The following is a 24,962-nucleotide window of genomic DNA, read 5'->3' as shown; positions in this document are numbered from 1 at the left end:
CTTCCGAGCACCGCTTTGCGAGCTCGTCGGGTCGCTGGGATTGCGAGGCCACGCAGTGCTACTCCGTCCGTTTTGCCATTACTCCCGTTGAAACGGTTCAAACCTGTGGTGCCTGTGGTTCAAACCTGTGGTTCAAACACGCCGCTCCGGCAACCTGAGCACCTGAGAACCGTTGAAAACAGCGAGGCCAGGGTGGCGCCAGTGGGCAAGTCAATCATGATATAGGATAGTCGAGAAATAAACCAGTTAGCTGAGTTTGAGACGTCCCTTTTTGTGTCTGATCCTTCTACTAAAAAGTTTCCAATTTCTTCGACCACAGTCTCAGGCGTTATATGACATGATTATCATCATCATCACTACCATCCGAACGGATTCCCTACGAGCGGTTTTCCCTACACTGGCGTTGTCCCCAGATCTAGGCACGGGCAGATCTCTGGATAGGCGCTCGCCTGCACTTGCAGCACTGGCACTGGGCACAGCTTCTGGAGGTGAGGTTGATTTCAGGTCCTGTTCGACAAACGAGCACCCTCCTTTGCAAGGTAAAACAGCGCTGTGTCTGTGCCTTCCTTGTACCTCTCTTCTTTCTTTTTTTTTTTTCTTGCTGCTGTTTTATGTTGTTAGATGATCCATAGGCGTCTCTATAAAGGTTAGTGACGCTGCTAATGATCAACGAACTAGCCCAACTTTTTTTGCCTTTTGAACCTTTGTTAACACATCTTGTGAATGACATTAACTAAAAGCGGGATCATAACTTGATGTTTTATAAATAAACTTCAAGAGACCCTGCTACCGGGCCGTGGCTTTAGCTAATTCAAGCACGATTAACATGGTGCGAATTTCCTTGCGATTTCGCAGCGGCGGGTTGTGGCGTTGATCACCGCAGCCTCCACCGTGCTCTTCTTGCCGCACGAGCAACGTCACAACTGCAAAATCCCAAGTGAAATCGCACCACTGGTCTATCTTCGATTTTCCGCGGCTTTATTTCTTGATTATAACTCGATTAAATGCAAAGGTACAAGCGAGCTGGACAAGAATGAGGAAAATAGTCCTTGGAGAAGGTAAACAAGAGGGACAAAGGACAAACACCAATCTCCTACACCGCGAGGTGACTTGTGCGCGACCGAAAAAACCCACCTGGTCCGGGTATCGAACCTGGGACCTCTGCTTTTCCACTGGAGCGCTCTACCAACTGAGCCAACCAGGGGTCAGACGTCAGTAGAGCAAACAGGTTTCGGTCTCTCTTTAGTCACCTAGCTGTGTTTGGAGATTTGTGTTTGTCTATTGTCCCTCTTGTTCCCCTTCTCCAGGGATTATTTTCCTCATGCTTTATTTCTTCTCGCTCTCGTTTCAAAAGCTGGTTAACTCGGTGAGAGGATTGATTAGATTGTCTGCGTGTGAAGCTCCCATCACCCAAAGTCGTACAAATTAAACACTCGCATTCTAATTTTTTTTTTTTTTTTTTTTTTATATAGAGAGGTTTATAGTAAAATTAGTTTCTGCCTACAGTTGAAATGTGGCGCTTGCCTTCGATTTTCGACTTGCTTGGTGTGATCGGCTGGGTGGCATGACATCCGACTTCTTAGATTATTGCAAAGGGATGCCTTTCTTGTTGTCTTCTCGCTAGAAACGAAGGCTGCAAACTGGTTCGGTTGTTGTAACCCATGGGCAATGTCTGTTGTTGCTGAGCCTAGCAAGTACCTTTCTGGAAGAAGGCAGTAACAGCATGTAACCAAAATACTAAGAATATAAATACTACCACACATGCTCTTGTTTATTATTATTATTAGTTTGAGCATGTGAACGACTTGCATTGACGTCGCAGCTGCCATTGTGGCGGCCTTGCCGCTGATATGCATGCCCTCTATGGTATTTATTTCGCACAGCAAATTTCTTTTCTGTTATAACAATTAAGTAGGGGTGACCACCGACAATGATGTCATGCGCGGAGTGTCGAACTGGAACCATCCTGTTATTTTTAGCCAAACGAGCTGAACCAAAATCATTGCCATCATCTCGGAACTGAACCGGAAAAAAGATATAATGGTAACCAGATCTGAAAATATAAAATTGCCAGCTCTATTTCCATGTGTTTTTCAAATTGTCATATAGAGAATTGCAATGTATGAGAAATATTGGGTTTTTTGGCACTTTTGTATTGGCACTATGATTAATCATGTGTCATTTGACATTATGGTGTCAAGACATGCTGTCATGTAATGTCACATCATGTGGCCCCGTGACGTCACTTGACATAGTAAAGTAACTCGCTTTGTCCAATTAATTTAAATTCAAACTGTCTCTAGATATGTCAGCGTTGTTCGCACCGTGACTCCACGTGACATCACGACTTTGTGCTGCGAGTCACACGATACCGTGGCATACTCGATCGTCATAAGCCTAAGTCAAGTGCTCGAGTTCATGCACCATTGTTAAACATTCGGGTAATTGCTCGAGTTCAATTCAAGATGAGAATAGCCCAACTCAAACAGTGTCTGACGCTCAGCCTGTGCTCTATGCTTTTCAAACCCCAGTGCATGACTATGATGATCACTGACGGTATATAATTAGCGTCAGATCACGTGGACCCTTCTTTTAGTTGCGAGTTGAGGAGGGAAAAACTGTTTATGTCCTTTATGTTTTCTGCATCTGCCATTGCGCAGAAAAGAAAACAAATTTCTGTTTTTGCAAGTTATCAACATCAGGGACTAGTTCTTTATGATATTTACTGAAAGTAAAGTAAGGGCCCAAAACAGGTACACGTAAAACCGAGTATAACATCAACCTCCTGAAGCAGTATTTCTCAATGTTTCGGGTTCGTGGAAGCTGATGCCCAAGTGTAATTAAGGTTAGGATTATAAGAATCTCCATCTGTCCTTTGCACTATATATATGTAATTAGGAATATCATATTATGTATCTATGTATTTCTTTTTACAGAAAAATATTGTGTATTGAATTCTTTTGAAAAACATAATTTTTATCTTTTTCTCTTTCTGCACATGTCGTGTATTTGCCTTCAGATCTATCATGCGAGTGCAAAATCCTTTTTGGCACACCCCGTGACCACTGTTTCACACTGCCAAACAGCGCACAAAAAAGCATGTTTCTGCAGACTCAACAGCTGGTGTATTTTCGAGTATTGTCCTCCCGTGTCGGTCTCAAGCGGTTATGTGAACCTCATACAGTTGAATTTATTGCTAATAATAAAAATATGTTGAATTATTTGTTGTGTTCCAAGACACAACAAACTAGAGTTTGCCACAATTGACAATAAGACGGCCAGCCACCAAGGCATTTTGAAGACCATTGCATATCTAAATAGTGATGGCCAACTAGAGTTTGCCACAATTGGCAATATTTTTACTTCATCATCCCAGTGTGAATACCCCATTATGGGGTATTCACACGAGGGAGAAGTCCCGGGGATTTCTCTCTGGCACCTGCACATCACGAGATGAAAACGCGAGGCTTTTGCACATCGCAAAGCTTGACATTTTCGTCGTGGGATGCGCGTGCCGGGGAGAAATCCCCGGGATTTCTTCCTCGTGTGAGTGCCCCTCCAGTGGCGTCTTTAACGTGCACCACGCAGTAGTAATTACACGAACACGTGCCGGTACCACGACCTACGCCGGTACGAAACTCATCCAGGTCGAAATGGGCAGCGGGTGGGGGTAACTTCATTTTTTATTTCAAGGTCCGTCGAATGTAACTTTAATTTTCACATTGGGTTCCGTCGGGCGTAACTCGAAACCTTGGGGTAAAGGTACGTCGGATGTAACTTTAATTTTTATTTGGAGTTCCGTCGAAAGTAACTTTAATTTACATATGAAGTTCCGTTGGACATAACTCGAAACCTTGGGGTAAAGGTACGTCGGATGTAACTTTAATCTTTATTTGGAGTTTCGTCAAAAGTAACTTTAATTTACATATTAAGTTCCGTCGGACGTAACTCGAATCCTTGAGGTAAAATTACGTCGGACGTAACTTTAATTTTTATTTCAGGTTCCGTCGGACGTAATGCTAGACACTGCGTATAAAAAAAGAAAAATTTCCTTTGGTTCGCGATAGATTTTTATCTTATGGACACCGGGAATAGGTGCGTAGAACACCCGTCGACCACCTTTCTCTCAGCCAGTTTGCTGATTCGGGTATCCTTTGTTTGTGTGATTAGGATCTATGATCTGCTAAATGATCAGCATGGGTTCTGACGTGGATACTCAACAGTGACACAACGTTTTCACATGATTCATGAATTCGCTTCTATAGTGAACAAGGATATCCAGGAGGATGCTATTTTTTTTAGATTTCTTTAAGGATTTTTAGGAGTCAAAAGTCTCACACCGGAAATTACTACACTGAGCTAAACAGGTACTAAAACATGATTGTCTGTTACAATGGATGGACGCTTACAGTATGTTATTGTTCATATTGTGAAATCTGTAGAATTATCCATTCTTTCAGGACTACCCAAAGCTTGGTACTCGGTCCTTGGCTTTTCTTGTGTTTATTAATTATCTGAAGGATGACAAGCCCACAGACAGTGTGGGTTTTTTTTTTTTTTTTGCAGACGATTGTGTTTTGTTTATTAAAGTGTCCTTTTGTGCCTATCAGAAATGTTTTGGTGGTAACCTTTATGTAGTATTTTCCTGTTGTCAACTGCAGCAAATGAATTTAAATGTGAAGAAATGTGCACAAATGATATTAACACTGGAAAGGTGTGCACTTTTGTTTGTTTATGCTACCAACTTTGTGCCTTTAGAAATCGTCACTTAATGCAAGTGTCTAGGTGTGATCATTATGCCTAATTTAAGTTGGTCTGTGCATATTTTAAACTTAGCTATTGCGTCTTGAAAACTATGGTATTTACGCAGGACAGTGAGTCGTCATGCTTCTGTAACGAAGCTCGTGGCATACACGTCTTTGATGTATTCTTTACTTGAATATGCAAACGTTCTATGGGATATCCACATTCCCAATAATTTATTGACCCATTAAAAGGCATTCATAAAATGCCACTACAATTTATAACGTTAACAACACGGACACATCCGTGTCATCCTAAACCATATCTGTGTTCCAGTTATCGACTCGCAGAAATGTAAATCGTTTGAATTTTTCGTACTACATAGTACACAATAAGATTGGCTCGAAGTTCGAGGACTATCTGAGGTGCACAGTAAAGGCCGTGACACAAGGCAAAAAAAACAAAACAGGATGAACTAATCCTTGAGTTTCAACGCCGAAATTACATTTCTAAATATTGGTTTTTTCCAAGGTCCGTCCACGACTGGAATGGTTTGCCTTCTATACTTCGTTTGACCTTAACTGGAGACGCAGCCAATGCTACCAGCTGGTCGTACCAATCAGACAATGTCAAAAGTGCACTGTCATGGTGTCCATAAAGTTTCGGTATGTTTTCTGTCATCACACAACGATCCTACACAGAAACGGCCTAGTGACTTGCGCTTTTGACGCTGTTTGATCGTTCCATTAGTATGGGCTGCGTCTGGACTTAAGCTGAAACGAAGCATTGCGAGCATTGCTACCTTTGAATCTTTTGCTCAAGATTGAAGAAAGAATAGACGTGTAAGACAAAGACGACACAACCACATCTTTCAAGGATGTGGAAAATGGGGTTGCGTCATCCTCGCCTTACGTGTTTATCCTTTCTTCAAACTTGACCCGCACCAACACGCTCTTTGTAAATTAATCTTTTGCTATTGCTCTAGATTGAATGGTTCAATTGTGAGTGAATAAGAATTGTGACAATTACTACATCTTGCAAGATAGAATGTCAGTTTATGTGTTTTTGTATCATTTTCTGCCCTCCTATTGTGTACTTCTCCGTGCCTTGGCCGGCAGTATTCTTCAAATAGATAAATATTCACAAGGTGTTTCTCACACATTTGAGAAAATGCGCTTCTTTTTCATATTTGTATTCTTACATTTGAACACACAAAAAAAAATGTCCACAAGTATAACATCAGGATGAATAATGTAAATTCTCGCGCATATATATAACCTTCCACCCGTTCTCCACATTTGTTTTTCTTATTTCTTTTGTTATGTTTTGTTTCTTTCAGGGGCCCCGTGTCACCTAGTTCCGGCCCTGGATCTTGGTGTGCAGTCCCACACTGGTAAGTCCATTCAAATGGTATTTCTTTCTTGGTGAGTTCTGTGAGGCATTTAGTTTTTCTGGAGTAGTCCTTTATGAATGCTTGAAAATGACCGGCCAACTGGAGGAAAACTCGCAGAGAATGAGTGTCATACGGTCTCATCAACTTGGATACGCGATCGACAAATACCTGCTTCATTGTCTTTGCAGAGCCATCAAAAACTTGACCCAGTTAGACGGCCCTGGGCTGAAAAAACTCGCCTTTCTTAGCATTAATCTTTAAATGCACAGCGCTCAAAACTTCAAGGACCTTTGCGAGGTGTTCTATGTGTTCTACGGCAGTCCTCGGAGTAGATGACAACGTCATTAATGTAGAGATTGCAAAACTGGCTTATAAAGGGCTTCCAAGACCCGATTCATTACTTATTGAAACCAGGCTGGAGAGTTTTCACCCGAACAACAGCCAGCTGTACTCGTATATGTCAAATGGAATCTTAAAGCTGTGTACTTTGTGTATTCTTCCTGTTATGGGACTTGCCAGAAGCTTTTGCACAAGTCGATGCATGAAACCATCTCGCAGCTGCCAGTCTCATCGGTGATGGCTTCGATTCGCGGCATAACAAATGGAAATAGATGGGTTTGTTGGTTAATCATCCTGTAATCCATGCACAGACGACACGACCCATCCTTTTTCAGAACAATGCAGTGGTAGAACTTCTGCACCATTGGCGCCAAACTGTGTGAGAACAAAAACCCTGCTACATGCTGCTTCAAAGGTTGTATTTGTGCACTATTTGCACCATGTCTGTGCCAAAAGGGAGTGTTCTAAGAAAGGAAACAAAGTTTATGGCTCGTGGCATTCTTCAAGATGCCACTAAAAATGATGAAAGTACAGTCGTTGTTTCTTCAGATCCCTAAGTACTATGTGCAAAGAATAGGGCTGCGCGAACATTTGGATTCTGAAATACTAGTTTCAAATTATACGCTTTGGCTCGTGACATTCTTCGCGATGCCACTGAAAATGATGAAAGTACAGTTGTTGTTTTTCGGATGCCTAAGTACCATGTGCGAAGAATAGGGCTGCGTGAACATTTGGATTTTCAAATACTAGTTTCAAATTATACGCTCTGGCTCGTGGCATTCTTCGCGATGCCACTGAAAATGGTGAAAGTACAGTTTTTTTTTTCTTCAGATGCCTAAGTACTATGTGCAAAGAATAGGGCTGCACAGACATTCGGATTATCAAATACTAGTTTCAAATTATACACTATTTGACATTCGCTTCAAAATTAACTGCGATATTCATACTTTTCAAAGCGTTGATTGCGGTGGGTTAGCCCCCTTCAGTGTACTTCTCCTTAAACACCGATGCATTGCAGAGAAGCACTACCCGCAGAGCTGACACCGCGATCTAGCGACTCGCTTCACCGCAGCGCTAAGAACAGTAGCAGTTTGAATACGAGCAAGGGCAGCGTGAGACACTTCAATGCAAAAGTGTCCGTTTGATGTCAAACTCGCGACAATTACCTCACCATGATGCAAACCGCACAAAGTAGCCAAAACCTCTTTTTTACGTCAAACACAAACTGAAGATACTGTCAGCACTCCGAATAGGTTAATTGAGACGTCTAAAAAATTACCGGCGTATGATTGTTTAATAAATATCTGTAGTGGCCAGGTCGCGTATTAGCAAACTATATCCCGTACAGTGCCTGGCCACGCCCCCTTCGGCGCGACACAAGAGCGGCAATTCAAAATGTCACGTGACATGACGTCACTTCCGCGCCGTTTGAACTCATTTAAGCGCGTTTTCGTCTCGTCAAGATGGCGTCCGCCGCTACGCTGGTGGGTGAGACGCGCGTTACGCTGCGCCGCTGTAAACACTTCGTTTCACGCGCGTGCCTAGATGACTCGAATGCTTTCAACTTAGCGATGTGAACTCGTTTTTCGGTAAGATGAACGCCCAGGACTGCACGCCGAGATGATGCCACCGCATACGCGCCGCTGCCGAAGTCGCCCCTACGAGTACGACCACTACGATCGTCGAAGTTCGCCCGCTGCACCGTGGCACCAAATCCTAGCAACTAATGCTTTCACCTCGGCAATGTGAACTCGTTTTTCGGTAAGATGAACGCCCAGGACTGCATGCCGACATAATGCTACAGCGTACGCTGTAGCATTATGTCGTGAGATGCGCAACTCCAACCTACTGCGGTACATTTACTGAAGGTGTCAGTCATTCTGAGGGGCCCGAGTACTTTGATGGTGATAGAACGACACCTCCATCGCTTTCCGAATTCGCACTGGAAAGCGCGTAGACATCAGGCGCACAGCGCGCCCGTGTCACGATTAGGCGCAAATTCGCGTAACGAGAACATATTCACGTATAAAAAGCATTGCGTCCGCGTCGAGCCGTCCTCCTGTTAGCATTTGGTGCTACGGTGCAGCGGGCGAACTTCGACGATCGTAGTGGTCGTAGTCGTAGGGGCGACTTCGGCAGCGGCGCGTATGCGGTGGCATCATCTCGGCGTGCAGTCCTGGGCGTTCATCTTACCGAAAAAACGAGTTCACATTGCTAAGTTGAAAGCACTCGAGTCATCTAGGCACGCGCGTGAAACGAAGTGTTTACAGCGGCGCAGCGTAACGCGCGTCTCACCCACCAGCGTAAACCGGCGGACGCCATCTTGACGAGACGAAAACGCGCTCAAATGAGTTCAAACGGCGCGGAAGTGACGTCATGTCACGTGACATTTTGAAAACCAATGAAATGACCACTTTTGCGTCACGCCGAAGGGGGCGTGGCCAGGCACTGTACGGGATATGGTTTGCTAATACGCGGCCAGGTCCCCTGTAGGCATGATACCTTAAATAGTCTCCCAACACTCCAACAACCAATTTTTTTCCACAGGCTAACTTTTAAAGAGATTGTATAAAATTTTTGACATGAAAGCTCAAAATTGTCTGCTCCAAAGTGGGGTCTCTGCCCCAAAACTTGTTGTTCCCTGCTACAAAAGCTGCTCCAAATCACCATTTGTCAGTTCCACCACTGACAATGGTAACTGGTGACTGCGAAACTTCAAGGAGATGGGTGTATTGTTTTCGCGTCTAGGCATCTTCCGCAGCTCCGACTTTAGCCATGCCTTCTTCTCTCTCAACATGTTGCAGGGTTTCCCCTTGACAACCGTTGTGTCCCTTAGTTTAAAGGGTACCTCGATTGCTGTAGTCGCTCCTTGAAAATCTCCGAGACATTGGAGTTCCGTGTACACCTGTGTAACCTTTTCTGCTGATTTGGGTTTGTGGAGAGCTCTTTCTGGAGTCGGCTGTGCGTCTTTAAAGACTTACGCTTTGTCTATGCTGACCTCTCCAGTCCAGTCAGGGACTGGTCGAGACAACAGGAGTTGATAGGCAACATTTTGTATTACCACTGCCTTGACTTTGGCATGGTTTCCTTGATAGGAGATAATTTGTCCATTTGCTGTACACTTGCTTTTCACTGTTGTAGCCCTGCACCTCAATGGGTTCATCAGAAAATGTCTCGGCGTCCTTGACGTGCTCTTTGATAATTACAGCGACAATTGCTCCTCTGTCGACTGAAGCTTCAAGCTTGTTTTCATTTACGTCGACCGAGATGTAAAGAAGGTTAGCGTTGTTCAAGAAAACAGTTTCTTTTGACATCATTGGCTAGAAACTGGAGCCCTCTTTTATCAGTATTTTGCATCGCAATCTTCTTCCCTGGCCTCTCCGACGTCGTCCTTTTGGGACATGTTGACGGTGTTGGGGGTTGGCTTTTTTGTCTCCAGTTATTGAGGGGAGTACTTCGTCCAAATGGTCTCAGTTGACCAAGTGCCAGAGCTTCCAGCGCTTTTGTGTGATGACACGCTGGGCTTTGGTGGAACCAAGCAGTCAAATAACTTTCTGCCACTTCTGCGTGTTGGTGAATCCAGACACAGTTGTTGCATATATCTTAGCCGTTCCACAACGTTCATGGGAGTTTTAACCTGGACTTACTTTTATAGGTCCCTCGTCAGCCCATGAATAATTAAAGGAACCAGTGAAGAGTCTGCTAGCTACACAAGCATCCTCTTCTGAAAAAAGTATGGTAGCGCAGGTCCCTCCTTGTACTTGTAGGCTATCGCGTGATCCCACGCTTGTACCTTGTTCTCACCAAAAGAGGAAAGAAAATTGTCTCGCCATTCCTGCTCTGACTCATGCTCGTGCGAAAGCATGCAAAGCTCATAGCACTTTTTCGCCATGCCGTCGAAAAAGAGACGCAAGTTCCTTTGTCTCCATCTGTCTTCCAGTTTTGCCCACATGCATACTTGTAGAAATTAATCCAGCATTCCGGGCTGCTAGAAGCTCCCTCAAAGGTGCCTGGCTTCACCAGCTTAAAACGTGGCTCATTCGCCACCTGCATTGTTGAAGCAGTCTGAATTGCTAGATCATGTGTTGTTATTGCAAACCAAGCAGCCTCGCAAGTAGAGGGTCTGTGTCTTCAGACTGCACATTTGTTGGCGTTAACCGAGTGGGTTTCAAAACTAACTTCTGATGATCTGACAGTTTTATGTTTATCTTGACCTCGCCTTTTTCTGAAACGTCCTCCAGGCTTTAGCCTGACTTTTCAAGTAGATATTGAAGGAAGGCACTGGTGCTTACCATCGGCAGTAACGTGACGAGCTCTTCATCTTGCGGCTGAACTTTCATGGAGCGTATGCCTCCCCTGTTATCACTTTAGCTTCGAAGGCCATGCACATCTTCAGGTAACTTCCACTTACTGCGATCCTGTCAACTGTGCCATATTGTAGTGTTCCAAGACATAAAACTCAGAACCCACATTAAAAAAAGAACGGTCACCATCTTTTCGTTTTATTTTATATCCATTTCCTTCTCTTCTTTTCCTACTCTAGTCCTCGTCTTCTTCGGTCTTCTTACATTATTGATTGGAGATTTGACAACATAAATAAAAGGCTCATCACTTTAAAATATACATCATAAGTAAATGCATCCCCAAACTATCTGAAACATATTCTGCAAATCTTTTTCGGCGTTTTCGGCGTTTTTAACTTTAATAGGCATGTCTATGAGTGATTTGGGAGAGCCTTCAACAAATTTTTGAATTTGAAGCTGATTTAAATAACTAAATGGTTTTGACACATACCACCTCTCAAACATATAGAAGTATGCTATTGCCTCTTTTATGGGATGAATAGCAATTTTATGTGTGTGGGCTGGACAAAATAAAAGTGCACAGGGGCGCATGCCGTCAGAAAGTGACCAATTAAGCAGCTGTCGTGTCGAGTAGAGCTGGAAATACTACTTTGTTCTATTTAGCAAAAAATCACCAATTAGCAAGGGTGATGCCTATTTGAAGATAGAATTGACCGACACATTGTCAAGAACAAACCTCAACAGGAGCCAGGCTATGCTGTTCATCTTGTATAAGAAAATGTTTGCTTGGGCACGCGCTATTTTGCTTCAGATTAGATCTGAGGGCGAAGGTGCGTATAGATTTGACTAAACAATTTCAATCACTCCTTTCTGCACGATTCTTTGAGTGCATTACATTGCTGAGTGTAAACAATTTTGGCTAGGAAAACGAGCGTCGTGATTGCCAGTCAGTGTTTCTATAAAAAGGCTTTTCTTTTAAAGCTTTTGTGACATTTAAAAAGATATTATTGCTTTTAGCTCAGTTGCATCGTCACCATACCTACATAGTGTTAAACTTATTCGTAAACTGTATTTCACGACGTGTGGCGATGCAGTGCCAATTCTGTAATTTTATGTGCTGTAATTAATTGCTTAGTTTAAGAGCACAACTATGATTCAACTTTGAATATTATGACGCAAAGTTGTACCAATTGCATGTATTTTAGGCAACCAACCACACTTCAGGACAAGCTTTCGACTCTGACAAATTATATGCGACTGAGGTTAAGAAATTGATGTTGAGTCATATAAAAACAATGTTTTAAATGTTAATGTGGAGATTAGAAACAATGAAAATAAAACTATATAGTTACTCTTTTCACGGCAAAACTAGTGCCTGTTGCCAAAACAATGCAGAAAATATATTCTCGGTTTAGCGGTTTGAAATGGTTTAAACTGTTACCTTTGCTCCTCGGAGCTGAACCGAAACTGAACCGAAAGTCGTCAACCCTAACCCGAAGCACCAGGGAGCATGCTACGAGTGTAGTTGCACGTGCTGCATGTGCTGGAGTTTGCAGCAATAGCTGTTTTAATGCAAAAACCTAAAACAAATGTGCCATCTTGGACGCTCATTTGTGAACGCCTTTTTTTGGTTATTTACTTCAAATTGTTTATACCGGGAAGGCGAGCGCGTGCGGCACATTAACCTACATTCCCAGCACTCTCGCTGATGCTCAGGTAATTTAGCAATAGTTCTATTACTATACCTGGTGTCATCTATTTTGTGCGACATTGTCGAGGCTAGCGTAGCTTCCACAGCATTCTTATTATTTCGAAGCTGGTTGCGCATGCGAGAGGATGCCACGAGCCCTGGCTGCAGCGCATGCCTGCTGCACTGTGGAAGCTACGCTAGGCTCCACAATGTAGCATGAAATAGTTGACGCCAAGTGTAGCTGCAACGATTAGGTCTCGTAAATATTGGGCACTCGACCATCAAAGTATATGTCACTCTAATGTAAACTACTTGCCTGTACCATGGAAAGTTTTTAGCGGCACTTGAAACATTTGCAAGGAGGACAAACCAACAGCTAGCAAACCTAATTTGATAGCGGACACTGCGTTAAATTGGAAGTGGCCGACAACATTACTCCGAAGGATATTTCTTAATGCGTTAGCATTAGTGCCCTGGTACATGCGCCAACCTTGAACTCGTTGGAGGGCATGTATTCAAAGTTCACAACATCGCCACAAGATGGCGCCACAGCCCCACGTAACACCTAGCAACCGAGGATTGCTGGTGACGTCCCCCTTCTCCGATTCCGGCGCCGTGTAGCGAGGGACGTCAGGTGCATCACTGAGGCATGTGTCGATCCCCCCCTGTCGTTCTCGCCGCTTAGCGGCGACAGTCCGCGCATGTCTCCTTAGAAAATGTCTACCCACCTTGGGCCACCCGCACATTCTGCCTTGCTGCACCCCGCCGGCGGCCCAACTACACCCTAGCTCCGCACCCAGCACCGAACCTCGCTTGCTAGGCGTTGTGTCAAGCGGCGGGTGTGTGGGTGCGTGCTTTCGATGCCCTTGGCAGCTCCTGCTGTTGGTTTTGGAGACCCTTGTACGCACGTGGGCTGAGGTTTTGTTCTTCGGCCTGCCACGCCATTCTTGACGCGCAGTTGTCGTACGATGTCACCGGGCCGTAGGCGCACGGTGTCGTCGGCCCTCTATGCACAACAACAAAACGAATAATGAAAAAACAGTTAGGGCGTAGGCGAGCTGGTGTAAGTTCCACCCAGTCTCAGGTGGTCTAAAAAAATGGTAAACAAAACGAATCTGTCATTATTTGCGCATCGAGCGCAGGCCCTTCGTGCACACGCTAAGTGGCCTGATCCGCTTGCACCTGGGAGAAGAGGGATTTCGGGAATGTTCACCCTGCAGAAAAGAACTGAGAGGCTGCATTCGCCTTGCTTTCTTATATATAACCGCTATGCGAAATGCTTACTCATTTATTTGAGAATTGGCGTGGCAGCAGGGCAATTTCGGCCCATCTTTGTTTACTTTCCAGCGAATTCCAGATCTGCTTTTTTTTTTTTGTGTGTGTTTGCAGTTTACCTTTAGCTTGGCGAGAAATGCTTTTCGTCCACCGGTTCTGAATTCGCTTACAAAAGGGGAGGGGGTTCAGTGGGCGGATGCGTTAATGCACCGCAGCTCGCATGACGTGGATGAAACCTCGTGCTGCGGAGCCCAGGGATCCAAGGTTTCATTCCCGCCGCTGCCGGTTTCGGTCTTTATGATCTTTGTACTGGCGTGTGGCCGTATGTCGCTATTGCATTATGCACTTTACATATCCACGGTTAGCGGTCATACTGCATTGGCAGAATTTCCGATTTACGGTGGAGACGACAGACGCCCATTGGGGTTCACTAACCTCTTGCTGTCTAAATGTGCATCACGATTACGGTTGCAGGAGCCTCGTGGAAAGCGACTTGGCTTCAATGAGACGGCGTTTGGGGAGTCTTTGGAGCCTGACCACATCTAGCTGCTCGTATGGAACCGAATCAGTCAACAAGTAACGGTAAGCTCATGGTTTCCGCCTCATTAGTGAACATAGATCAGTGGTAGTTCCTAGACTACAACCGACCATAGTCTAGAACAACTCTTGTACAGCGATTTGCGGACCCCTAGGTGTCCGTGCTGATTTGGGGATCCTCCATAAGGAAGGCATCTTCAGTAGAGTTCAAATCTCAGAAAAAGGTGTGCACGGTGATAAGGGTTGGGCTTGGGGTGGAGGAAAGTAGCAAACTAGGAATTTTAAGAGCGGCCTGTGCCAGTCATGAGCGAAGCTTGGGCAAGCTAAATGTTAAATTCTTATACGTGATATTCCGGGCACTTCAAAACACCAATTGGATTACAAAAAAAAAAAAAAATTAAGAACATTAGAACCGGAAAGAATTTTCAGCCGTCTTGACAGGCGGATGAAAATTCTTTCCGGTTCTGGTGTTCTTAATTTTTTTTTGTAATTCAATTGGTGTTTTGTGTTCTGTGTACCCAGTGGGCTGTCCCTATTCGCACTCCGAGTGCGGATAGTGGTTGATTCTAATCCACACTCCGAATGCAGATAATTTTGAATTCTTATCTGCACTCCGAGTGCGGATTGTGTTGGATTCTTATCCGCTTCCAAGTGCGTGCGGCGGAGAACTTGGCGTGTGGCATGGCGCGACTTGGTTGCAGGAAACTTTAAATATAGTGACTTGCAATGTTGTGGTGTGACATTGGCTTGTTGGCAGCGCCGATTCCATAGAAATATTAGTAGTTGTGCGATGTTTAATTGGGGGAAGACCTATGTTTCGGAAAATGCATAATCGTAAACATATAATTAAAACAGCGCAAACGAGTACAACGGCAAGTAGAAGAAGGTACACAGACACAGCGCTGACTCACGACTTACTATCTTTTTCGTCTTCTTAAAACGCATCGACATAAGAAGACGTGGGTCAGCGCTGTGTCCCTTCTTCTACCTGTCCTTGCGTTCGTTTGCACTGTTTTAATTATATGTTCTTTATGCACCACCGACTAGCTCACCTCCAAACATTACTGCAAATGCATAATCGCATCTTTTTTTTTCTTTTTTTTTTTTCGAAATTGATTAGCGCTAATGGCGCATTTGGGTAAAGAATGAACTGTACTCACACCTCGGAGACTTGAAAAAAGGCATGAAAGCAGGAAATAAAGAATCCTATTTTTCCTTCAGTATCTTTTTTTTCTTTTGTTAAACAAATTATTATTTAAAAAAAAAAAATGGAAGCTTTGCCACAGTTAGCACATAAACATTGCATGGTGCTTAGCTGGTGGGGGCAGTAATGTAGGAACGGTGGGCGGCGAGCAAACAATTTTCAAGACACAATTGCCCCCCCCCCCCCCCCCATGCACACACACACACAGATGTTCCAAACTTCCGCTGCCGCCGCGCCCAAAACCCGCAACTTTTAACAGCCATCACATCTATAATTGTCTACTTATAAACGAACAAATCATTCTATTAAAAAAAAAAAAAGCTACAGAAACAAATGGTTGGGGACTTTTTAGGCATTCCCCCATCTAGTAGCGTTGAAAGTGTTCAGAAGACGTGTATTGTCTTGTGCTGAGATGACGGGGGCAGTGGCATAGGAAGGGGGGGGGGGGGTTCTTTTTTAAATATTATTGTTTATTGGAAATGACTAATTTTCCTGCTGCCCGCCCCGCCCCGCCCCGTCCCCCCCCCCCCCCCGTTTTTCTATGCCACTGCCCCCATCACCTAAGCACAAGACAATAAGGGAAAAAAATTGTGCACTGCTCTATAGTCCGTTGCAACCTAAGAACGAAGGGCGAGGGTAAGTTGGGCCGGGGAGCAGGAAGCGGACGGAACGCTGGAGAAGAGAGGGGGAAACCTCCTTCTCTCTTAGCCTTCTGTGTGCTTCCTTCTCCTCGGCCCGTCTTACCCTCACCCTTCGTTCTTAGGTTGCAACGGACTATAGTTTCTTTTTTTCTTTCGTCAATAAAAATGTTTAACCCTACAAAAAAAAAGTATCGCTAAAACTTTTTTTTTTGGGGGGGGGGGGGGGGGGGGGGGAGGCTGATGTGTTTGGGATGTGCCTGAGTCTTGGAGTGGGTAAAATATTAATAAAAGGGTTCACCCCCCTCCCCCTCCCTCCCCCCGCCACAAACATACACACACATGGATCGCCTGCGTTCGATCCCCAAGGCGTGAGTACTTATTTGTCTTTCAATAAAAGCAAAAACATTTGCTTAAAATTATTCTAATTCTGAAGCCAGCACCACCAATATTTCCATAGACTTGTCGAGGCTGCATAAAAGCCAGTGTCATTCACAACACAAAGTTGAGAACTTCTAAACCACTGTGTTCATAGTTTCCCGCGCCAAAATCGCGCCACACACGGGGTGCAGGTAAATAAGATCCAACACATTCGACGGCTTCGTGCTGACGTCTTCATACCCCAGTCGCCCCAGTACCCCCGCCCGCACCTCCGCACGCAATCCGCACTCACGCACTCGGAGTGCGGATTAGAATCCACCACTATCCGCACTCGGAGTGCGAATAGGGACAGCCTACCTAGTGCCTACGATGATGCCATAGTGTTGTGCGGTTGACTGCACAACTTTGATTTGAGAGATCTCCGTGAAATAAAAAAGGCTGTGGACCGTGGCCTGTGGGGCATAGACTGGGGCTCTATTGTGGCCAGTCACTTCAAATATGCGTCTATTTCACGCAAGCACTAGGAATCCTCGCTGTAATTTCATATCAAGGTTGCACACATCTCACTGTTCCACGGGGTGAAAAGACTCGCATATAAAGATTGAATGTCTGCCACATTCAAACATTGAGACGACGAAAAACATAAATAAATTTGTTTTAGTCTGAGGCATATGCTGCCATAAGTGTCATACACCAAAACTATTTTTAGATACCAGGTTTTCATAATGCAGACCAACTTGGTGCTGCGTGAAATACTTAATAGTACAATAATAATAATAATAAACATTTTTGTTTTGTTAAAGCAAAAAGCTTTAAACTCACGCTCACAGAAAATGAAGATTGAATTTTGGGAACATGCAGGGACGGCGCCAGGATCTTCATAATGGGGGGGGCAGTGGGGAGGGGAACCAAATTGGGGGGGTTGCTCTGAGGTGCTGTCGCCCACGGGCTTATCGAAGATAGCTTACGCGGTGTGCTCATTGAAAAGGGAAATGGGGAGGCACGAGAAGGAAGAGGGGGGGGGGCGGTATATCAGTCGGGACCTCTGCCCCCTGTGCTCAGACTCACAACCAAGGTTTGCTTCCCTTTCTGAGACTGTCCGGAATTCCCCATGGCCTCGACTTTAACTAAGCTCCCCTTCGTTCACGTCTCCGGTCTCCGCTAAAGATAAGCACCACAGAGCAGAATACGGAGAGAAAAGCCAGCAGGCGTCACAAAGGGAAGCTGCTTTTTCTAAAGTGCTTGATAGCTTACTCGCCCGCAATACGACTTCCAGTGGCTGGAAGTTAATAGAAAAAAAAAAAAAGGCATGAATGGGTCTAAAGTCTGGACACTCGTTACACTGGGTTTTCAAGCCGACGTCGTGGGCAATTATTTGTGTACAAAGCTGCTTCATCTTGGGGTGGCAGAAGAAATTTGAGGGGAGGCACCTGCCACCCCTCGCCTCCCCTTGGCGCCGTCCCTGGGAACATGCCAGGAGAGGACTGAGGATTCGGATCTTTTGACGTAGAACTGAACATGGGAATCCGCAAGCAGGCACTTTGCCCAAGATAGCCTGAAAGCCACGAAAGCTTTCTCTTCTTTGAGCGCATGCAATTAAATGTTTCTAGAGGCAAAAAATGAGACATAGCATGAAATTATTGGTACCATCCTCCCAATTCTATTACCGCATTTGCATGAATATAACGCGAGGGCAAGTTTTGATTATAATGGGTATTAGCTTGTGCCACCTAGACTAAGAACATAAAAAATGTGATTCTGCCCCTTTTAGGCCAATGCATTTCTGTAAATATCAACGGGCCGTGGGGGTGATTGCTGGGATGAGCCTTAAGGGATAGGGCAAAGAAACCTAAAAAAACATGCACCCCCCCTGCTCATCCCCTATCGAGGGAGTCGCCAATTTTCTGTTGGCGTTGCCCCAACACCAGACCCACTAGGGCACAGGGTTGAGACCTTGGGCCAGAGCCACGAAGGAGGGAGTCCCAATTTTCCTCCTGTCCCCCAGCTGTGCTATTTACCGTATTTACTCGCATTATGAACGCACCATTTTTACCGAAAAATTGACACATATCTGGGGGGGTGTTCATTACACGGGGTAAAATTTTTCCATTTACACACTTCGTGCAAATGTCATATTAGGGGGGCTTCCTCGAACCGATCCGAACCGCGCGTCCGCCCGTCGTAACTGCTGTGGTCGTGGTTGTGGTGGCCGGGGACCCCCGAGAACCATTCTGGGTGTCTTGTTCCCGCAGAAGACGCCGCAAGGCGTGTTTGAGATCCCGTGGCACTTACGTGCCCCAACTTTTGCTTTGCTTTTTTTTAGCTGCGTTAGATGACAGGCGAAAAGGTTGTACTCCGTCTTCTAACGGCTTCGCCCTCCCCTCCCTTTTGGTCAATGTACCTACCCCTATTTTTTGGGACATGTCCGACCCCTGCCTGTTTCTTGCCGTCTTTCGCGTCTATTACCTGAAGAACGTTGTGTATACCTCCTTGTCCGCATAATTTTTCGAGAAGCGCAACCTTATTACTTGAGATTACGTGATTTGGCGCCAATATGACACGCCAAGGTACTGTGGCACATCTTCAGTGATGGAGGCGCACCCACGGCTGGTTGGGGGCGCGCCACAATAACCATGCTCTATAAAACGCAAACCTTTTTAGGGCGCTTTCGGGGTGCCTTTTGCCGAAGGAAAAGCGTCCTATGAAGCTCTTAGGTGATATATATTGCTAGTATCCGGCAGGCACGCTCAGGCATATCCGCGACTATGCGTATAAGCACTCGTATGAAGTCCAATTCCCGACTGCCAAAGCCCGCTCGCATGGATCAAGTTTCGTTCACGGAGACAAGAACTCGTACGAAGTCCAACCGCCGAAGCCCGCTCGCACGGATCAAGTTTCATTCACGGAGAGGCTACCAGACGCTCTCAGCCTACAGTGCATCGTGCACTGCGCTGTGCAGCTTGTTACGGATTAAATAGACGCATTCACCTGGAGCATGTGAAGTTAGGCCTAACCACTTTCACGATTTCACTGTCTGAAAGCAGACCACAGACGACGGCTTGTTTGTTGACATCAATGCATCCGATAGGCAAAGAATGTCCGGGCTCGGCAATTCCTCAAACCAAGCTTCGTCTAGTGTGCACGACACTCGGTTTCACGGTTGATCACTTCCGTAACTACCGCAACTACGCACTCGCGGCCGTTACGAGAGTATGAGAGCGGCTTGGCATGGCTTGGCCTGACTGTTTGGCGGCAAAAGAAAACTGGCTTGGTGGCTTGCTAAATTGGATGCAATTCGAGACTTGCGGATCCGAAAATTGGAGGTGCGTTGATTACGGGAGGGAAAAAGAAAGTCAAAATATTGATGCCCATTGTGGGGGGTGCGTTTATTATGTGAGTTAATGCGGTAGTTGTTCTTTGTTCAGTTTTCTTAGATACTTTCTATTGGCACCCAAACCTCCCATTGCATCTATTTAATGTAAACCACACCTTAATCTTCCCCAGTGAAACTCGGGGCACCTGGTATGTCTGTCACCCTTTTGGAAAGGGCAGCACTGAGCTTCTTCATTTTAGAATCACAAGCTCAAATGTCTCCTTCTTTACTTATTACACACATTTTATCTGTATCTTCAAATCTAGCCCTGTATGTGTTTTTGCAGCCCTGTATCTGTTTCTTCTTAAGGCTCCTGTCCTAGCCTGAGTCAGCAGAGCGGCTCTGAAATTATTGCCTTGCCAAGGCATGCCCACGCTTACCAGACTGATTTTTGACCAAAACGTGGCTGCCTGTAAATGTGCATAGACGTAAGAGGCCAGACAAGCTAGAAAAGCGGCCACAGATGACAAACTTGAAGAGCATTATAACATAAGAGAAGGGAACGTAACGCATTTGTCTGGAAAGCCCCGCTAAATTGTACCATTGTTTGGTGCCAAGGTCATGCCTTTCGAAGGAAGCAAAACCCACAGCAGACAGTGGTGAAACTTTTGGTGAACTCTGTAACCCAAGGGCTTAACTAAGCTCTTTTCTTTTTGGTAGTGGACCCTTTTGTGTCCGTAATAATGAGACAAACCTGCATGTATTTACCCAGTTTGTTCCCAAAACTAGCTGCCCACAGCCTGCACTGCGGCTTTTAATATTCACGAGGCAGGCTTGCAAGGGGGCAGATTGGTTCCCCAAAATTGTGTCTCTATACATGGACTGGACTGATGTCGCATCGCATACTTTTGGCCGCCACGTAAGAGAAGGAGAGTGAAGCTGCTGTTGTAAGAATTTTGGGTGACGGGTTAATCTTCTATAATCTTCTGAGAGGAGAATAGCGACGTCTGTGCAAATCGGGGAGGCACAAAAAAGGATCCTGATAAGAGAAGAGCTTCGTCTTCCCCTCTTTGCTGGTGGTCATCGGAGCGCTCTTTCAATGACGTCACGCGCAACCTGTGTATAGTGGAGCATCCATATAAGTGGGAAATGACATCGCCCTATGTTGGAATTCTTTTACTGATAATTTCAAAGAAGACTTTCGATCTGACCTGCCATAATCAAACTCATTGCCAATTAGAAAACGTCCTAAGTCTCCAGGAATATTGTTTTTGTTCCACTTTCTGAATAATAAAGTATCCAGCCCCCCAAAAGTATTCAGATCCAGATTCTAAATCCAAAGGTACTGTGATGAAAACATTTTCTTCTCTCAAAAAAAAAGAAAATCCTTAGACAACAGGAAATCTCTCGAAAATGATAAGATATGTAACATTTGATTTAGATCAAATAAAACAATGTAGAAAACATTTTTTTTTTTGGATTTTCACTTTTCAAGGCTAGGGACTCCCCTTAATGGTGCCAGTTGCATTTAAAGTGCTCCCGTGAACCGAATTCCAAAGTGCATCACAATATTAATTGGTACAGCTGTGGCAAAACTGCATTAATGACTACTCTTTTTCAAACTAAGTGCCTGTCTTGGTTGGGCTTTCCTTGTGTGTCAATACATATTGTCTTTTCTTCTAGGTGACGGAGCCACATTGTCGGAGAACAGCTGCCCACGAAAAGTCATAGATTACAGTTGGTTCGGATGCTGTTCCTGCACCTTTGTCACCAGAGATCAGCGTGAAATTGTGAGCCATCTGACTGCCCATGGTGATGAACAATCCAAGTGCCACCATCCTTCCATGTCTGGCTCCAAGTCCCAAGTGCTCAGCAACACTCAAACGTACATGACTGATAAGGTTTTCAGGTGCAAGCTGTGTCCTCTAGCCTTTGCTCAGAGTTGCCATCTCACCAACCATAAAAGAACACACACTGGTGAAAAACCTTATAAATGCAAGCTGTGTCCTCTAGCCTTTGCTCAGAGCTGTCATTTGACCAACCATAATAGAACACACACGGGTGAAAAACCTTATAAATGCAAGCTGTGCCCTCAAGCATTTGCTCAGGCTTCCGTTCTGGCCATTCATAATCGAAGACACACTGGTGAAAAACCATTTAAGTGCAAGCTGTGCCCCAAAGCCTTTGCTCAAAATTCCCGCCTGCAAGTCCATAAGCGAACACACACTGGAGAAAAGCCATTTAAGTGCAAGCACTGCCCCCAAGCCTTTGCTCAAAATTCCCATCTGCGAAGCCATTATCGAACGCACAGTGATGAAAAGCCATTTAAGTGCAAGCAGTGCCCCCAAGCCTTTGCTCTAAATTCCTATCTGACAAAGCATAATCGAACACACACTGGTGAAAAACCATTTAAATGCAAGCACTGTCCCAAAGCCTTTGCCCAAAGTTCCAATCTGCAAAGTCATAATCGAACACACACAGGTGAAAAGCCATTTAAGTGCAAGCAGTGCCCCCAAGCCTTTTCTCATAATAGCAGTCTGATCCGCCATTATCAATCACACGGTGTTTAAAAACCTTACAAGTGCTAAAAATGCCCCAAAAAGCTTTGCTCAGAATAGGAGTTCATCTGCCAGAACCAGACGCACACATGCGGAATGCTTTGCCGTTGACCCGTAAGTCGAGTCTGCCCCGTGTGCAGTCATTTAAGTTGTGCAGAACATTATGCCATTTCAATTGCAGTATACATGTACCTGAGTGCAAGAAAGGTCCCAAAGCCTTCACTACGAATAATGGTTCAGCTAGCCACCCTGAAGTGCTTATGCGCAATAAGTTTTAGAAATTCCAGCAGCGTCCCAGGCCATTTTCTAAATGGTCTCTAACACATGAGGTTGACAAACCCTGAGGGCATAAATGGTGTAAGGACAAACACTGAGGGCATTTGTGTAAAGGCTGGTGGCAAGTAATCCTTTCAAATGCCAGCAATATCCTAGAAGCTTCAATTGAAATTCTAGTTTGTTTGGCCACATGGACTGTGCACACAGAGCCAGACTATTTGACCTTGCCCTTGTGCCTCGTCCATATGCCACCAATTGTCATCACACAAATGAATTGGGGTGTGGGAATTGATTCTTCTCTAGGTGTGATGTAGAGGCTGGGTCAATGAATACAAGAGTGTTTTCCAGAGCACTGTCTGTGTTCTGCACCTGAATGGACATTGGGTCATGCTACAGCCTTTGTTCCAAGCTCCCTTGAACCTTAAAAGTACTTTTTGGGCTAGTTGGTGATGAATGTTTTGAACCATGGTTAAAAGTGCTAAAAAAGACGAACACAAGAGAGAAAACAGACACTGGCGCTACTCACAACTGTATTTGAAAGAAGATAGAAGTACATGTGTATATGTTGATACACCTATCGTTACCTAGGCTAAGGATGTCCTTCAACCCATTTGCATAGATTTAAAAAAGAAACATATCCTGGCATTATACAATGCAGTCGACGTGTCGTTGACGCGTTGGGGACCCCTCTTCCTCATGAAGTACTGTACTTGCACGAATATAATGCGACCACGAATATAACGTGAGGGCAGGTTTTGATGCCCTCAAAAAGAAAGAAAATATATTATTACTATTATAACGCGAGCCGAGGCCGCATACACTTACCGCACTCGGGGGCATAGCAGAAGTGAAAAGGCAATGAAAATCGAAGGAATATCAGTTTATGTTTTGACTGCACTCGTCCTCACTGCTCAGGTCCTTCAGTTTACGATCCACTTGACCACTAAGTAACAGCAATACGCAGGAGCACAGCACCGCTTGTCTGGTAGTTCCTTTTATTTAGCGTGAGCTCCTCGGAAGCCCACAAGCAAAGCAAGGTACCAAGCAGAAGCACCAACACATAAACACCAGACCACTCTGGAGCGGAAACTAAAAAATGTACAGGCAGGGAAACAACTTCTGAACCGGTCACACTCATTCTTGTTCTTGTCCCTCCGCATAAACAAACACCTCGTGTTGCAAAATTGCGTAAACATGGTCAGTGGTCTTGGCTTGGCTTTGACGCCCTGCATTTCTGCGGTGTGCTTTTCGGCGTGCGTCGTACAAACACAAACGCAATAAAAATGCTCTTTGTTTTCTATTTCCCTCATTCACGGGGTCCAGTGGCTAATAAATTCCCTCCCACACCCCCACTTCTTTTCCCACCCGATCTCCTGCACTTTGCCGGAGGGATGGCTTTCTCCAGACTCGCGCGCCTCGTGGATGAACTTTATTCTAAATATAACGCGAGGTGCGTTTTGGATCACGTAACTTCGAGAAAAAAAAAAAAAAAAAACTCGTTATATTTGTGCAAATACAATATGCCTCTTGCAGTTTGTGTGTTTTTTTATTCTTACTTTTACCTAGAATCTTGGCGTCACTGAAGCGGGGCTCACATTTGCAAGCCCTAAAGTGCATGGGCAAATGTGCCCCATCATTTGTCTTTAAATTTTCTGTGTGCTCCCTCAAACGGTCATTGGTGCAGCTTCCTGTTTAGCCAACGCAAAATTTTCCACTCGCTAATTAACTCAAGCAACTTTGCCCTCGAATTACTAGTGTAAGCAAAATAGAGCGAGGATGTTGAATGAAGCACGCCAGGCCGTTTATTGAATGAGTCGCGGGGGTCGTGTATGAAATCCCCCTAACGTATGGAAAATCTTATTTTGGGCAAACAGGAAGCTGCACCAATGACCGTTTGATGGAGCATACACAAAATTTAAAGACAAATGATGGAGCACATTTGTTTGCCCACGCACTGTAGGGCCTGCAAATGTGAGCTACACTTCGGTGACACCAAGATTTTAGGTAAAAGTAAGAATCAAAGAGCATGCGAACTGCAAGAGGCATACTTTATCCGGAAGAGGGGGTCCCAATGCATCAGCGACATGTTGATTGCATTGTACGATGCCGAGATACTTTTTTTTATATATATATTATGTAAACGGGTTGAAGGGCATGTACCCCAGCGCATGCATAGCCTAGGTGACGATAGGCGGTTCAATATATATGTATATACTGTAGAATACTGCATATCCGCCCATTCCGCATTAAGCGCCCATTACCAAATTTGTGAGATCTGAGAAAATACGCACAGTACATTTATATGTAAAAT

The 24,962-nt window shown here is 44.9% G+C and overlaps 1 protein-coding gene across 3 annotated transcripts; it reads left to right on the top strand.

The window, feature by feature from the left end:
* Nucleotides 1-449: 449 nt before the first annotated feature.
* LOC115309119 (zinc finger protein 239-like) lies at nt 450-24,140 on the top strand. 3 transcript variants are annotated; one of them, XM_040217706.2, is made up of 4 exons: nt 450-539; nt 6,083-6,136; nt 14,219-14,326; nt 21,501-24,140. In XM_040217706.2, the coding sequence occupies exons 3-4, from the start codon at nt 14,299-14,301 to the stop codon at nt 22,385-22,387; spliced, it is 915 nt and encodes a 304-aa protein (XP_040073640.1). In that variant the 5' UTR covers nt 450-539; nt 6,083-6,136; nt 14,219-14,298; the 3' UTR covers nt 22,388-24,140. The 3 variants fall into 3 exon arrangements, with proteins under 3 accessions (XP_040073640.1, XP_042150364.1, XP_042150365.1); XM_042294430.1 differs by having other exon boundaries at nt 473-488; XM_042294431.1 differs by lacking the exons at nt 450-539; nt 6,083-6,136 and having other exon boundaries at nt 14,127-14,326.
* The last annotated feature ends 822 nt before the right edge of the window (nt 24,141-24,962 follow it).

This window comes from Ixodes scapularis, unplaced genomic scaffold (assembly GCF_016920785.2).
Source record: "Ixodes scapularis isolate PalLabHiFi unplaced genomic scaffold, ASM1692078v2 PGA_scaffold6__148_contigs__length_123643588, whole genome shotgun sequence".
NCBI lineage: Eukaryota > Metazoa > Arthropoda > Arachnida > Ixodida > Ixodidae > Ixodes > Ixodes scapularis.
Note: the sequence above shows the minus strand (reverse complement) of the source record. Positions and strands in the feature narration are given on the sequence as shown.